This window comes from Pleurodeles waltl, chromosome 4_2 (assembly GCF_031143425.1).
Source record: "Pleurodeles waltl isolate 20211129_DDA chromosome 4_2, aPleWal1.hap1.20221129, whole genome shotgun sequence".
NCBI classification, from domain to species: domain Eukaryota; kingdom Metazoa; phylum Chordata; class Amphibia; order Caudata; family Salamandridae; genus Pleurodeles; species Pleurodeles waltl.
The window spans coordinates 70,730,106-70,746,533 of record NC_090443.1 but is presented as its reverse complement, the minus strand read 5'-3'; the positions used below and the strand labels follow the sequence as shown (position 1 = coordinate 70,746,533).

General features: G+C 47.3%; 1 protein-coding gene across 1 annotated transcript in view; it reads right to left on the bottom strand.

The window, feature by feature from the left end:
• GLS2 (glutaminase 2) overlaps positions 1-10,638 on the bottom strand; it is a 208,452-nt gene extending 197,814 nt beyond the window's left edge. Inside the window, exon 1 of the mRNA XM_069230693.1 lies at positions 10,432-10,638. Within this exon, the coding sequence (XP_069086794.1) occupies positions 10,432-10,565 (134 nt within the window). The 5' untranslated portion in view covers positions 10,566-10,638. The remainder of the gene's footprint in view (positions 1-10,431) is intronic.
• Positions 10,639-16,428: the final 5,790 nt, after the last annotated feature.

The window sequence follows — 16,428 nt, the reverse complement described above, 5'->3', positions numbered from 1 at the left end:
AAATCTAAAGTTTAATTTTAGTGGGAAGGTTGCAGCATTTCAAAAATTACTTATATTTCTAAAAGACAAAGCAATATGCTTGACTGTAGCATATGACTTGTGTTTTTTTTGCTCCTAATGTCTGCTCTTTTTTGTCAGCACATAACAGTGCTTCCATTCAGGTGACCAATCTTCCATACTAGATTCAATTTGCTGTACTTGTGCAGCTCCCACTACTCCAAATAAGGATACAAACCTAATTTTTACCCTACAATTTCAAACTCCTTCACATTTACAGAGTTTTGTAAAAATTTACATGTATACAATTTTGCGATTTTATGTGTATATACTCCATCATCTGCTTATCTTACTGACATTTCTAAACAGCTGGGACCCCCCTTAGTAGCCATAGGGGGCCCCAAGAGTCCATGGATCCCAGGTTAGGGACCACTGCTAAAGGGAGACATTTGATGATAAGGAAGAAACTCGGGTACAATGCCTATTTCAATTTAGGGTCATGTTGATCAGACTAAAAAACATCAGCTGAGGTCCAGCAAAAACCTAACAGTGTACTGACTTGCACAAATACGATTTCCGATAACCTTTGACCTTAAAGTACTACCACAGAAAAGGAAAAAATCTAAGAAACAGGATCGAACCGAAAGCTGTTAAAGGGAAACGAACCTATCAATGTGGCAGAGACTGACACTAGACCTGGCGAAAACGCTTGGGGAGCAACAGTGGCACTGATGGGTTCCAGATGAATTTATGTTTCCAACCATGAACAAAGAAGGTATGTATGAAGGGTGGAACTGATTAGTTATATAACCCATAACTCACAAAACTAAACACATTAGGCATTACTTGGCAAAGCATGCTGGGAGTGTGGTTGCTGTCTTTGGAGAGAAATGACCTGAGACGTCAAATTTTGAAAAATGCGTGTGTAGGAATAATGAAGTGTGGATTCTATGTTTCGGTTATAGTTAACGAATACTTACACTGAGCTTCTTTGTTTTTGCTGATCTCATTCTTACCCCGTCTGCAAGAAGAACCGAGATTTGTAATCAGGAGACCACGTTCTAGATGCCTCCAGCTTTTGCTATTTATGGGTGTAGTGGCGTCCCACGGGTAGCTTCTCTCCTTAGTGATTGCAAGGAGACTCCACCCACTTGTTCTGTGATCACTCCTTTTTTTAATAATTACAGTTTGCTGCCTCAACCTAGATGCAGAGTTCTCAAGTTTGCTTCGACACCCCGGTATAATGCATAACTTTGTTATATTGTTTTTATGTTTTGTGTACAACCATGCAAGTGATAAAAATAAGTGATGTGCAATGAAAATTGTTACATTTAGTTATCAAATTACAAAGCCTCTTATAAAAAAAATGCTAAGCTTAGAAAAATCCTCCACATGAGAAAAAATGTCATTACATGTATGTGCTATTTGCATGGATAGATAGATCCTTGTCTTTCAATGCTACACTTGTAATATTTATTAAATAGCCCAATATGATTATGTTTTGCACAGAATTAATGATAGTTAGTAAACATCATTGCGGTTGTAAATATGCTTCTAGCACTTATTTTTATGTAAAAGGATTACTAATAGGACCCCACCTATCACTCATTTCCATTGCTCCGTTTTATTTTGGCATTCTGTCTGTCTCTGGAAATGTCATCACGTGTCCTTCTATAGAAAGGAGTATATGGGCCTCCTTCAGAACATGAACTATTCAAACAAGAAAAGAATCCTGTAGAATGATGGGTGCTGTCATGCTAGTGTATGCTGCATTCAGAGGGTCCAAGAGCAAGTGGCACACCCACAGAACCTAGGGGTTGAAGCCAGAAAAGACAAGTTACAGCCAAAGACCGTAAGGGGCTGCAGTCGGGGGGGCGTTAGAACAGGACAAGCGCCCAGAGGCTGAAGGGAGCTGCAGCCAGAGAATGCAAGAGCTGGGATCTCACTGAGAGGCACGCGTGTGACAGCCGGGGTTGTCAGTGGGCTGCAGGTTGTGCAGGGGCTGCAGTCAGACAGCATGGGAGAGGGAGACACGGAATCAAGACGACTGAACTCAGAGGGTGCACGAGGCTGCCGAGGTGCGGGGACTGTAATAATAGCAGGTGCGGAGAGACACAGAGCGTGGCATTCATTCTCACACACATGCCCCTAAAGTGTTTATTCTAAAAGAGAGTGAGTCTGTGCGACCCCATCCCTCCTCACCCTCCTGACCTACACTCCTGAATGCAGCGTCATGGTGCTGGGCTCAGTGCCAGAGTCGTAAAACATGTTTCTTTCACTCATGACAGAACAAATGTCACACTCTATGTTTAGGATGATAGTTCTATACTTAGGACAGCTCGAGATACATGGAGGCTCCTCCCAGCCGTAAGTGTCACTCACGCCCACACTAGTACATGCAAGATCCTAAAACATCCCACAAGTTAATATAACTTAAAATTAAATGTCCCATCTATTGATATCTCAAACATGGAAACTGATAAGTGTGCTGGAAACTCAAGTCTGCTATTAACTGACTGAATACTTGTTAACTGATGTGTTAAATCTTGTGCTTTGGTTATTGTGGTCTATTCAGGTGGTCGAAGACGTACTCCACTGGCATGGTTGGGGATGGCACCTTCTGGCGCAACTCGACATGTAGGCAGCTTCTGAAAGTGCTGAACTTCTGGCCCTCCTCTCTGCACTCTGTATCTCATATGTTTTAGGTCTGGCCTGACAGTTCAGCTATCTGCAAACCTACTGCTAACAATTTACAGGTTGTTCTATATGGGCTTCGGCTTTGTCGAGAGGAGTAAATCTCTCGCCTCATTGCACTGGCTGTTTGATGTATCATTCTTCTTTTGCAAGACGAACTATTTAACACCTCACATGCACACAGAATCAATACAAATTAAATAATTTATATCATACATGTGACGTATACAGAAAACCATCTTGTATTCATTTTCTTTCACTGCAAAAAGGCTTTTTAACGGTTTTAGTCACTACTCTCATTCAAACAAGCTTCGGCGAAGTCATAGGTCGGATTTAATTGCCAGCTCACGTGTGCACAAATGCTGTTTGCATACATTTGCATGGGAGAATCACCCTGCTATTGCCTGTAGGGCTGCATCCTGGGCCCTATAAACCAGCACATTGTTAGGGTGACCAGGCGTCCCGCTTGCCGGGACAGTCCAGGTTTTTCACCGCTGTCCCGGCAGATTTCGAGAAACTGAGCTAAGGCCCCAGTTTATAGAGAGGGTCGAATGAAAACGGCGGGGTGCCTTTTTATGTTTTCCAAAGCAGGGATAGCTAACAACTGTTATAAAAGAAGGAAATGTAAATAACATACACGATACTGGCTTTAAAAATTACATTGTTTTATGTCCTTAGTGCCTCTCATGTAATTCTGTGCTGATGAGCGCTGTCATTCTGTGCGCGGTCCAAGAAAAATTGTAGTCCTTCTTCTATGCCCCTACCCTTTGTGTCAGTCCTAATAAAGGTACACTTAGGGACAGATGTAGCAAAGGTTTTTACCCATTCTGTGTCTATGGGAAAAAGTGTTCGTACATATGGCCCTTAATTCCACTTCATGGGAGCACTCTTTTCAAAAGATGCTGCGACAGCTTCAAGACCACTGCTCCTTCGAAGTCAGACTATAGAGTGAACAAATCACCAACTCGGAGCTAAGCCGTGTCCTGGGAGAAAAACCCCAAAATATTAGAAAGCTTTCTCGGTGTGCGTCACAAGATTCGAATTACCCCTAACTCTCCACTGTTATATCATATACAGTTCGGGGAGGCTGAAAAGATATCTATTTGGAAAGTTCTTTCTCAGCTCATCTTGAAATTTCTGGGCACAATACTGCCCTTTGCACTTTGACCTGTCCACACTCCCTGGGTCCCCCAGGTGCATGTTGGGTAATCTTGCATGCTTATCTGACCTTGTATGCGACTGTGTTTACAGAAAGGCTAGTGAATGAGCATTGCATGGAACTCTCCTTCCTCTGCTCGCGCAGCACAGCTCACACCATAATCAGGGGGCTGTGCTGAGAATGTATGTGTCTGTGCATGTATTGTACCGTTTCTCTAGCGCCTAGCACCCCTATGTGGGGCGCTGAATCACCTACGCACACGGATAGCAAGCTATGCATGTGAGTGGCACGTGTGGAAGGGTGATGTGTTTGCTTCGAGCCTTTGTGGGAAGGGTTTCCATGTCGTGCAAGGTCACCGAGGTGGAGCTATCATGACCTTGGACACAGCACCAGGTGGTGCGCTAGATGCATTATTTGGTGCGCCTGTTTCACCCTGTCTCTCACATCCAGCGTAAATGGTGAATGAGTTAGTCAGCCCCACACCTTAACCGAGCCAGGCCCGAGGTGACAAGAAAAAGAGATCCGGAGCTTTAATGGGGGCTCGCGACTGCTTTAACCAAACTAACGAACATAAGTGGAAAACAGAACTCTCTCTTCGGGCATTACTTTGTCCTTGTGTGAGCGGCGATCAGGCACCGCTCACACAGAGACCCCAAAACAGTCATCTGAACCCCGTTCTATGCACTTACTTTATTTTGTCCGCCTTTGTACAACATTCCCCAATGTTGTACTTGAGTTAGTAGATTTGCTTACCTACCTAGATAGAAATCTGTTTCCATAAGATATCCTTACAACTACTGTCTTTTTTTAAAATAAAAAAGATCAATTTTAACACGTCCTAGTTAGAAGGATAAAAACGAAACAGAAAAGTAATATAGAATAAAAAAATGTGCCAGGAGAAATAAATAATGATAGAGTACATGTAGGGCTCGCTGCCACCCCATAGCAGTTCGGTAACACTGCAAACAATAGGTGCTGCTGCAGCAGGTTCACGACCCTCCTGCCCACTTAGCTCAGAATGTAAAGATATAACATCCTACATATATATCAGTAGAAACTGTACAGGAAAAGGAGCCCAAGGATAGGAGCCCTGCATCTAAGTGCAGCACCCATCTTACAGCTATACATCCGATAGCTTATGGCACCTTTAAAAGGCCCCCTGGAGCAGAACCTACTGGGAAAAAATAACAACACCATAATCTGTTAATCATTGTCTTGCTAGTTTGTTTGGCTCCTGGTGGAGCTCTGGACAATTTTAACAATTCAGCAACTGGGCTGTAAAGCACAATCGTTTGTTATTGCGCTTTAGGTTACACAATATGTTTTTATTTGCAGTTGCCCTTTGTACCTGGAGACCTGGGCCCAGAAATGAACACATGGATCTTTTCACCTGGTTCTTTGTGTACACTGCAACACTTAAAAAAGTATTCGTAGTTTGGATAAAAATAATGTGGTTTCAGGAACGTGTTTTCTGTGTGATATTCCAAATGTTTTATTTATTGTCTTTCACAATGTTTCTTTACAAATTAATGTGCAGTTGTGCCCCTTTCACTGAAATGTAACAGCTATACTAACAATACTTTGGGCCTGATTTAGATCTTGGAGGTATTATCACCAATCCACTGCAGCAGCAGACCCAAGCACGCCATCAAGTAGATGGTGTTCCGACCGCCATATTTAGATGTATTGCGGCTGATCCGTTGGCTGCCATGATGGTGTGCTCGTTCGAGCCGTCAGGCTGGTGGGCTCCCGCCAACCATATTTAGAAGTGACAGTCCTGCAGGCGGTGTAGTGGTAGTGGATTGTTGATGGTGGAAGGCCGTTGCAGGACCCGATGGACATCGTACAAAGGCAGCGGCTATGGAAGAGGGGTAAGTCACACACACACACTGCCTTAACCATATGTGCCCCCCTGCACAACACACTACACAACACATCACATACACAGTGATATCCATTGCCATTCCACCCCAACACGTACATGCCGAAAACACACATTGCCTTACATCCATGACACAACATACACACACTATTGACACTACACCCACACAGGACACAACAACTAACACAACTACACACTCATCTACACAAACACATTCACACAACGCCACAACACACATCACAACAACCACACAACAACCACACTCACCTGAATGTTACACAAAACAACACAACCAAACATACACAGACCAATCTGCAAATGGCACACAATTTTACACAACCACATCATCCACCTCAACTCCCTCCACCTCAACCAGCCAATCCAATCCCAAACACACATAGATGTATGACTTACACACACAATTGAAAGCCCAATATCAAAGGTACAGGTCTCCTTGCCATGTGCACACATGGATATAGTTGACCAGTGTGAATGTTACATCATTGTTGCACCAGCATTCATTTGGCAATGAATACTGACACCAAAATGACATCTGTGTATGTGTGAAATATGTGCCTTGTACCACTGTGTTCCCATCCATGTCTGACACACCTGTGTCCCCAACATATGCATGTCACAATCATTTTATAAAATTACTGTGACATGTATATGACTGCAGTGGTCCCGAACCCATGTGCAGTGGTCACAAAACTTAGACTGGCAATGCGGATTGCCTAACATCTAGTCTGATGATTGGGGTGGGTGTTGTTTGTCTGTGGTCCAGTGGCAGAGGCGAAGGAAGGTCTTGTCCAGTCGAAAACGAAAGTGGAATCAGGTGAAAAGGTAGGTTTTTACCTCATTCCCCCCCCAATCTGGCAATTCAAGAGTGGAGGGAGCACCGCCACAGTTGGCGTGAAGGCACATCCAAATCTGCTTGAGAGGAAGGGTGGCTGGAGTCCCACTGTCAGCCGCTTTCTCCTACGGCACTGTCAACACGGTTGGAAAGTTCTGGCGGAGTCGGCGGGACTAGGGCAGATTATCGTCTATGGGACTGCCAACATCTAAATCGGTGGGTGGACCACCTAGTAGTCAGATGGGTTTTCTGTCAAAAAATTGACAGCTGGACTGTTACTGCCAAGATCTAAATAAGGCTTTTTATCTGGCTGGCTGAGTAGGTTTCAGAGTGAGTGCAATCTGTTTATATTCATAGTTAGTGTTTCTGGCTTAGGCCATAAACATCTTTTTAGGATGTACAGGTCCTGGACATATCTGTGATCCAGAATGATGGATTCCCTTCCTATTAGTACATAATCTAAGGACTCCATGTAATATTTCTACTTTTTAGGATGTGTGTTTAATGTCCCTGCTGGATCAACCTGTTCAGGCAGGCTGTACAAAGTATACTATAGCACACGCAAGGCTGCCCTTTGGTCCAACAGCACCCCGGGTGCCACAACAAATTGTGCCCATGTGCTGCGCCTCTTAAGCTTCGCCCTTGCTTGACAAATATCCGTTTATGTCACCAGAAGCAGCTCATTGTTCCAAAGATAAAGTTTAGCCCTGACCATTGTGGTCTTTCCACAGAACACAATTTCCCATATGTTTTAAAGGCAAAACGCTGACACAGACAATAGAGCTGTTTTTCTAAAAATGAAAAGCTTTGTTGGGACGAGTATGAAAATGTGCTGTTAAGTTTGTTTGTGTATTGTGCGGGAGGGGACTTTCAGTTGTTGAGGGGGGGGTCAGGAGTGAGGACGGGAGATTCCACTCCGTGGCCTGGCATCCGTTTTACCTACCAGAGCTACCAGGGCATGTGTAGGGCACACTGGTAGGAAGTGGAACCTGTGATTATAAGAGGATCACGACGCTGCCATACTTGGAGTGGGTCAGAGCCAGGACTTCTGAGCATTGCTCTTTTAAGGTCTGCGGTATTTGCACTGGGGCAGAGAGGGCACTACTCACCGTGGATGCCACTCTGAAAGTAGCACTTCTCAGCAGGGTGAAGTGGGCACTACTTGCACTTCGTAGCAGGGTTCTTACACTAACTGGGCCAGTACTGGCACGTCCAGGAGCGATGTTGGATTTTAAGGGGAACCATATGGGGGTTGTCAGCAGGAGTGCAATGCATTTATTGGCCAGTTCCCACACTCCACAGCAGCTCTGCCACACCTGCAGTGGGACGGTCCCAACTTTTCCTAGGAGGAATCTCATGTTCTATTAGGACCATTTCCCAAACTGCCTCAGCAGGACTGCTATTCCCTCAGTCTGGCATGATCAGCTCCTCCCAGCAGTCCTGCCATACACTGAAGAGGGCAGTACTGTCACTCTTGAAAGTGAAGGCCCAGCTGTAATGGGACGGTATCAGAGCGCCTGGGAAGGAGTGTTACGGTTTCGAACTCAGTGTCAGAAGTTTTCAGCAGGGATGATATATTGTTAATGCCACAGGAACCCATCAGCATGGCAGGTCTTCTCTTAATTTGGAAGTATTAGATATCTGAGAAGGGGCGCTGTACTTTAAAGCGCTGCTGGTAGTTGTCTGCAGTTTCAGCAATAAGATATTTCAACGGGGACTTCTAACAGCAGGAAAAAGAAGGAATTCATTCAGACATCGCAGGTACAGACACACAGACACACAGGTCACTTAGAGTGCAGGGGCAGTGCTGCTGGACTCAGACATCACGGGCACACACAGGCACATAGCACAGGTCATTGACAGTGCAGGGGGCAGTGTTATGTGATTCAGGGATTGCAGGGCCAGGCACACACAGGTCACTTACAATACAGGGGCCAGTGCATCTTTTGATTCAGACATACAGGTACGGCCACACACAGACACACCGACCGCTTACGGCGCAGGGGCAGCAGTGTTTGATTCTGACATCACAGGCACACGCAGCACAGGTCACTTACAGTGCAGGGGCAGTGCTGTTTCAGACATCGCATGTACAGGCACGCACAGACACATAGGACACTTACAGTGCAGGGGGCAGCAGTGTTTGATTCTGACACCACGGGCACACGCAGACACACAGCACAGGTCATTAACAGTGCAGGGGCCGGAGTTGTTCGATTCAGGCATTGCAGGTCCAGGCACACACAGGTCACTTACAGTGCAGAGCCGGTGCTGTCTGATTTACACATCGGAGGTACACACGGACACACAGATCACCTACAGCAAGGGGACCAGTGCTGTTTGCTGCAGACATCGCAGGTACCAGCACACAAAGACACACATCACTTACCGCACGGGGGGCAGTGTTGTTTGAGGCAGACATCACAGACACACACGGACAGGCAGATCACTCACAGTACAGAGCCGGTGCTGTTTGGTACAGACATCGCAGGGACAGGCAGCAGCAAGATGTGCGCAACACCATGACAGATGTGAAAAGTGCGTCCTGCAGGCCAGTTGATTCCTTTGCACTTGCCTTATACGTCATGTTTGGGAGAAGCCTTTAAATAGCATAACCGCGCGAACCCGAACGCACAGATAAAACAATTATTAGAAATGCAGAAGTGCTACAATGCAAATTAGGATCAGGGCACGAAATCCTTGGCACGACCAGCTTGGCTGAACAGAAAACTTATTTCAGATATTTGTATTTAAAATAGGGAGTGACTGGGTAAAGTTGAAATAATAAAAACAGCATTACTTAGTGGTGTCCTCCACTTTGTGTCTCCCTGTTTTCAGGCAACAGCTGAGTAGACAACAGACGGAGTGAAGCTTTAGGCTATGACTGGCAAAAAGCTCACACCCATTTGTTAATGATACAAATGTTAGTTTGGGTGACTGCTGCTGCCCCAGAGCTCTGCTCCCAAACACTGCTCAAAACGCACTACTCAAAAAATGAGAGAACAGAAAACTGAGAATGTCTGACAAGCGTCCCACCTGCGCTGAAACCTTTTGGGAGAAGGGTTAGGTATTGCAGAACACCTGAAAACAGCCAGAAAACCAGAGATTTCCTGCCTTCTTTTAACTGCAGTGTCTCGAGCCTGTGTGCACGTGTTAATGTACGCAGAGACACGTGCCAGTGTGGTGGAAAAGGTAACAGGATCACCACGTGTTCAGTGGGGGGCAGCGTAATCAGTTTCTCAGACCTGAAAGAAAGAACAGTTCACCTGCTGGAAGGGGGAAGACCCAGGAAACCATTTCTTTGTGAAATAAATCGAAATATTCTGCAAGGGCAGGATGAAAGCAGCATGGCCCGCCTGTTCGGAGTGTTCCATACTTTCCTGGAGTGTCCTGGTAACAGGAGCCTGAGTGGAGAGTCATCAGGCGAGAACCCACGCATCGTCTACCTGATGCTATAGATCCCACGCATAATGTATTATTATGTACATATTCATGTGGGTGGTGCAAGTTTCAGTCGTTGTGTGTGCTGGCGTGTAGGATATTTATACATGTAGAGCGATACCAGAAATGATCTACACGTTAGTGGAAGGTATGTTGTTGCCATGTAGTATGTTACCGGGTGCATCTACATACCTTACCTACTTGTAGGAGATATGAATATATGTATCTCATACATTAGTGTGAGGTATAGCTCCAACACATAACGCACGTGTTAGTGCCAGAAGTACGGACCCCATAGTTTACATGCTAAAGCGAAAGGTATGGATACCATGCAATAAGTACGGTACTATAGCCTCATATTAGCCATACTTGTAGACCACAGCAGTCTGCACGCGCGCTCCTTACTCTCTGGGGAGCTGCTCGCTCAGCATCCTCCAACCGGGTCCTCTGGGCCCCTGGGGGCTCCCTCCAGCCCATGCCCAGCCTCCCCTGTGCTTCAAACCTGCCGGCACAGCTCTCAGCAGGCGGCAGCAGCGCATCGCTCTTTCCTTCTCAGCAGCCGAAACAGGCACTGCTGCCCCCGGCTCAGAGCAGGCAATGCTGCCGGCTCCGACAAGCAAGCACAACAGCGCGCCAAAACAAGCCAAATAAAAGAAAGCCAAAAAATGTCCAAACTACACAACGACAGTATTAGGATAGACAAGTGAAGCAACTTTGCAAAGACCGTTTTGACTGCGCAAACAGGAGCTAGCAATGGGCTGGCATCGGAAAACTCCCACCCAATCAAAAGCAGGGTCCATATCTCCTTGTTTTACCATTCGCTATTTAGTTTAATTCTATGTTTACATTGCCAGATTTGTTTTTTTCCTATTTTAAGACGTTGGGCTCCTCTTGGGCCCTGCTGATCTGCAAAATGTTTTGCCCTGTGATGGGCAGTGATTTTCGTTGTTGCTCTATGAGGTTTAATTTTCCGAGTTTTTATTGTTTTCTTCAATCAATAGCATAGGGAGCAGAGCACAGGATCTATACAGCATGTTACATTACCTTGGCGAACACAGCTTGTTTTGGACGGTGACTACAATTACCAATTCATATTTTTACGACTGAGTATCGTCCCCATGGTGTCACCTGAAGCATCCATGTGAAACAATTTCCTCTTCTGGATGCTCTTCATGGAGTGTTGCTAGGCCTACGCTTTCTAGGCGCTATAGAACTCAGCCAACATAAGGTTTCACAGTCACTCCCTCACCTGCTTTTCTAAAGTATGAACCGGATGTGTTACTCCACCCACAACTAGTAGAGGATATTTCTTGTGAGCCGCCCAGCTCACTGAAGTCTTCCATTGGCGCCGCAAGCGGATTAGGACTACTCTATGGCCCATATTTATACTCGGTTTGCGCCAAATTATCATCACTTTTTCTGATGCTAATTCAGTGTAAACCTAACTCCATATTTATACTTTGGCGTTAGACACATCTAGCGCCAAAGTTATGGAGTTTACGTAATTTTCTGGACGTGTAAACCTACCTTGCGTCAATGAGATGCAAGGTAGGCGTTCCCGTCCAGAAAATGACGATATGGCCTTAGCGCCATATATATCCCTGTGCTAAAATCTAGCATGGGAAATGGGGGCCTTAAATAATGGCGCTAAGCGCATTTTTTTTCTTTTTTCCCGCTCGGGGGTCCTGACTTGGGGCCCCCTGCATGGCGCTGACCCCAATGGCCATGCCCAGGGAGTATGGCCATTGGGGTGATCTTTACTAAGACAGGAGCCATGTCCAAGTGGGTTGTGCGCCAGGAAATGGCGTTACACTGCTTAGAAGTATTTTCTTGCCCTTAAACAGTGTAGCACCATTATTCTGCGCACAAGCTCCTGTTTCCCCTACGCCTCCCCCACCCGGTTAACGTCCTTTACAAGGACGCTAACAGGGTATTAGCGCTGGCTAGAGCCATTCCAAAATTTTGGCAACCGGCTAGCGTCCAGGAATGGTGCTAGCCAGCCCTATACTTTTACACGCAAAAGTGCGCTAACGCAATTTTCATAAGAAGGGTCTCATACACACCAAAAGCTCTCAATGAAACCCAGAAGACAGCAACTATTTCAGATGCCTCTCCATATCTAATACAGTCATGAAGATGACCCTCAGAGTTATTCGTCCCAGCCAAAACATACATTTTTCATGTGGCATCAAGAGAAATTAAGGGTCTAAATACTTAGGCCATCATTACAACCCTAGCGGTAAATTCCGCTTACTGCCGTGCCGACGGCCGCCAACATACCGTGACCGCGGCGGTATTCCGCTACGGGTATTATGAACCACACTGAGAAATCCGCCACTATACAGACACACACACAAGTCCGCCACACCAAAGGTCAGTGATAAACTGGCAACAGCAAAACCCACACCGTCACGCCAACAGGAATACGCCCATAGTATCATAACCCACGAACCACCGCAGTGGTCTTACAACCGCGGTAAATCATTGGCGGTACACACCACCATGCTCAAAATACACACACATTTACAAAACTACACCACATTGGCTAATTCAAAATACATACACCTGACACACATACACACACACCACACCCTCACCACTATAAAACACACACCCACATTACCCACAACCCTTTCCACGAAAAAATTAGAACAAGCAGAGAGAGAGAAGCAAAGACCACACCTTCACCCAGAGGTACAGAACACCATCACACATACACCATCCATGCACATCACATAATACATCACAACACAGCACCCCACACATCACCTCACACATCACCCACACATCATGGCACCTCAAAGACACCCCAGGTTTTCTGAGGAGGAGCTAATGGTCATGGTGGAGGGAATCATCCGGGTAGAGCCACAGCTGTTTGGACCACAGGTGCAGCAGATGTCCATTGCAAGGGAGATGGAGCTATGGCAGAGAATCGTCAACAGGGTCAACGCCGTGGCACAGCTTCCAAGAACCAGGGATGACATCAGGAAAAGGTGGAACAACCTACGGGGGAAGGTACGTTCCGTGGTATCAAGACACCAGTTTGAGTACAGAGGACTGGCGGTGGACCCCCACCTCCTCCCCCACAACTAACAACATGGGATCATGCATCCTGAGGGCCTCGCAGGAGTAGCAGGAGGACTGGACTCTGGTAAGTCAAATCTTTACTACTTTATCCCCCACACCCAACTTGCATGCCATCACAAACTCCTACCCCTACACTCACCCCCATCACTCCAACACCTCACATATACCCCAGTAGCACAACCCACCCATCCCAATACCAAGCCCTGCATGCAACAACAATGCATGGAGACCCATTACAGACCTGCATGGACACCAATCACCACAGCATGCACACTAGATAGACTCACCCAGCCTACCTAATCACCAATCACACAAGGCCAAGGCGACAGTGCAAGAACATTTATACAGGGAAACACACCCATTGCACAAGATGGCACACAGAGATACGATAACAATGCATTTGCATCCCAACAGGACCCCTACCCAACGTCACCAGACAGGAGGTTCCAGCACTATCCAGTCCCCCCACAGAAGAGGCCCACAGTGATGACAGCAGCTCTGCACGCCTGGATCAGGGTGACCAGCCTGGCCCATCTGGGACCTCTGGACAGTCGGTTTCCCTGCCACAGTCCTAAACCACCACAGAGCCCCCCCCTCAGGAAACACCAGCACAGCACCCACCCAGCGGGCCCAAGCCACTGTCCCCAGGACACGTCAATCAGTAGTGTGTCCACCACTACAGGGACCCCAGGCAACCCCACTAACCCAGGACGATCAGGGACCTGGGGTCAGTGGCAGTGGGCACACGGTTCAGGGGACAGAGACACAGGACAACAGGGAAGCTGGGAGGACTGCTGTGTGCCAGGGGGAGACAGGCCCAGGGAACCCACTCTCCAGGAGGCACTCTCCAACATCATGGGAGCATACCACCATTCCCAGGAGACCATGGGCACGGTACTGGCCAAGTTTCAGGATACCCAGCGGCTGCAGGAGGGACACTACATGGGGATCAGGGATGACCTCACCAAAATATACACCATCCTGGTCACCATAGCAGGGGTGCTGGCTGATATGGCCAAGACCATGAGGGAGGCAGTGGCTCAACAAAGGGCCCCTGACTCTAGCCAAACCGGGGAATAGCCTTCCACCACCGCCGGCGCTAGTGGACAGGAGGCCCCGCCACAGGACCAACAGGCCACCAGCACCCCACCCCCTGCAGAAGGAGAACCACCCCGCAAATGGTCCCTGCACTCCAGGCAGAAGACAGAGAACATTGCCAAGACCCCACCAGGAAATAGGACTCTCCTGATTGTCACCCTCTGTCCCACTCTGTCACCCTGTCCACCTTGAACTGCCATTGCTCCCCTTCCTATGCCCCATTGTACAATGCACCTGTGATACCAAGAGACTGGACTCCACCATGGACCTTCCTCCACCATCACCCCAGCCCCTTGCACATACCCCTATACCCATTAGCACCTAAATAAACACCCTTTAATCAAAAACCAATCTGGAGTCAGTCTTATCTTTCACAAATGTATTATCACAACATTAGCAAAAAATTGTAATGTAAATGTTCATTTACTCATACCAATGTATGACAGTTGTTGGGCAGCAGTACACATAGCAGAAGGCAGAATGGGGGACACAGATCTAAAAAAAAGGAAATTCAAAGGAAAAAGACAGTGTCCATAGACAGAGGTTAAGAGGCTGCCATGTACAATGTCCTAAAGTATACTGAAATGTGAAGAGCAGTTACAGTCTCCTACCTCTGTGTCACTGAAAGTACTGCATGATTATGTTCGTTCTGTTGTCAATATCTTTTTCCTCAGCCTCCTCTTCCTCACTGTCCACAGGCTCCACTGCTGCCACAAGATCATCACCAGGCTCATCCTCCAGCAGAAAAGGCACCTGGCGTCTCAATGCCAGGTTGTGCAACATACAGCATGCCATGATGATCTGGCACACCTTCTTAGGTGAGTAGTACAGGGAGCCACCTGTTAGATGGAGGCACCGGAATCTGGATTTCAGGAGGCCAAATGTCCTCTCAATAATACGCCTAGTTCGCCCATGTGCCCCATTGCTGCGTTCCTCTGCCCTTGTCCTGGCATTCCTCACTGGGGCCAGTAGCCATGAGAGGTTGGGGTAACCAGAGTCACCTGCAAATTTCGAGGGATACCTGTTAGATACACACTAATCCTTAGGGACTACCCCATACCCAGACTCCTACTCATACTGTGTGGGGACCTTGGGCTTCTCTATTAGTCACACCCTGTGCCTCTGGAGTTGGCCCATCACATAAGGGATACTGCTATTCCTCAAGATATATAAGTGTCATGCACAGAGCCAGGATACTTGGCATTCACATGGGAGATGTACTGGTCCGGCAAACACACCATTTGCACATTCATCGAATGGTAGCTTTTTCTATTTCTGTACACTTGTTCATTTCTGCGGTGGGGGGACAAATGCTACATGTGTACCATCATGATGTTGGGAATATGTCCCAGGGCATAGAAGTAAACTTTCACTGTGGCCAAATCATCCACCTGGGGGAACACGATGTAGCTGCGCATGTGTTTCAGCCGGGCAGACAACACCCTGCTCAACACGTTAGAAAACATTGCCTGAGACATCCCAGATGCCAAGGCCAATGTGGTTTGGAAGGAGCCACGTGCCAGGAAATGAAGCACCGACAGGACCTGCACTAGAGGGGGGATACCTGTGGGTTGGCAGATAGCTGACATCAGGTCTGGCTCCATTTGGGCACACAGTTCTTGGATTGTGGCACAATCAAGTCTGTATGTGATGATGATGTGTCTGTCTTCCATTGTCGACAGGTCCACCAGGGGTCTGTACACCGGAGGATGCCGCCATCTATGGAGGAGAACGGTGAGCAGAGGGTCATTTACCACGTAGGTAGCACAACTGTGTCTGAAGTCATGTTAGGGAATCCGTATGTGAAATCAGGAGTCCCTATAAGTGCCAATATGTGCTGTGACGCAGTTAGGTGCCATGCCATGTGCACCCCTGAAATGACGGCTGCCTGACTTGTGAGGAGGGACAAGGGGAAATTAGGTAACTGCGCTAGCATTGTGCAGCGTCGCGGTAGGCGGTCGAAGACGGCCATGCAATTCTGCATTGGTTATCATTGGGCCCTATGGGTTCCAGGAGCCAATGGCGATGTATGCCGGCGGTGATGGTACGCACCGCAGCGGACGTGACCGCCATTTTCTATCTGTTCACTCACTTGATACCTGACCATCAACAGGAGAGGACCTACACTGCAAGTGCTGCTGTGACCTGAGTCTGGAAGCGACAATGGCTACAGTGTCTGGGGAAAGGGCCCCTACCTTCAGCACGGAGGAGTTGGGG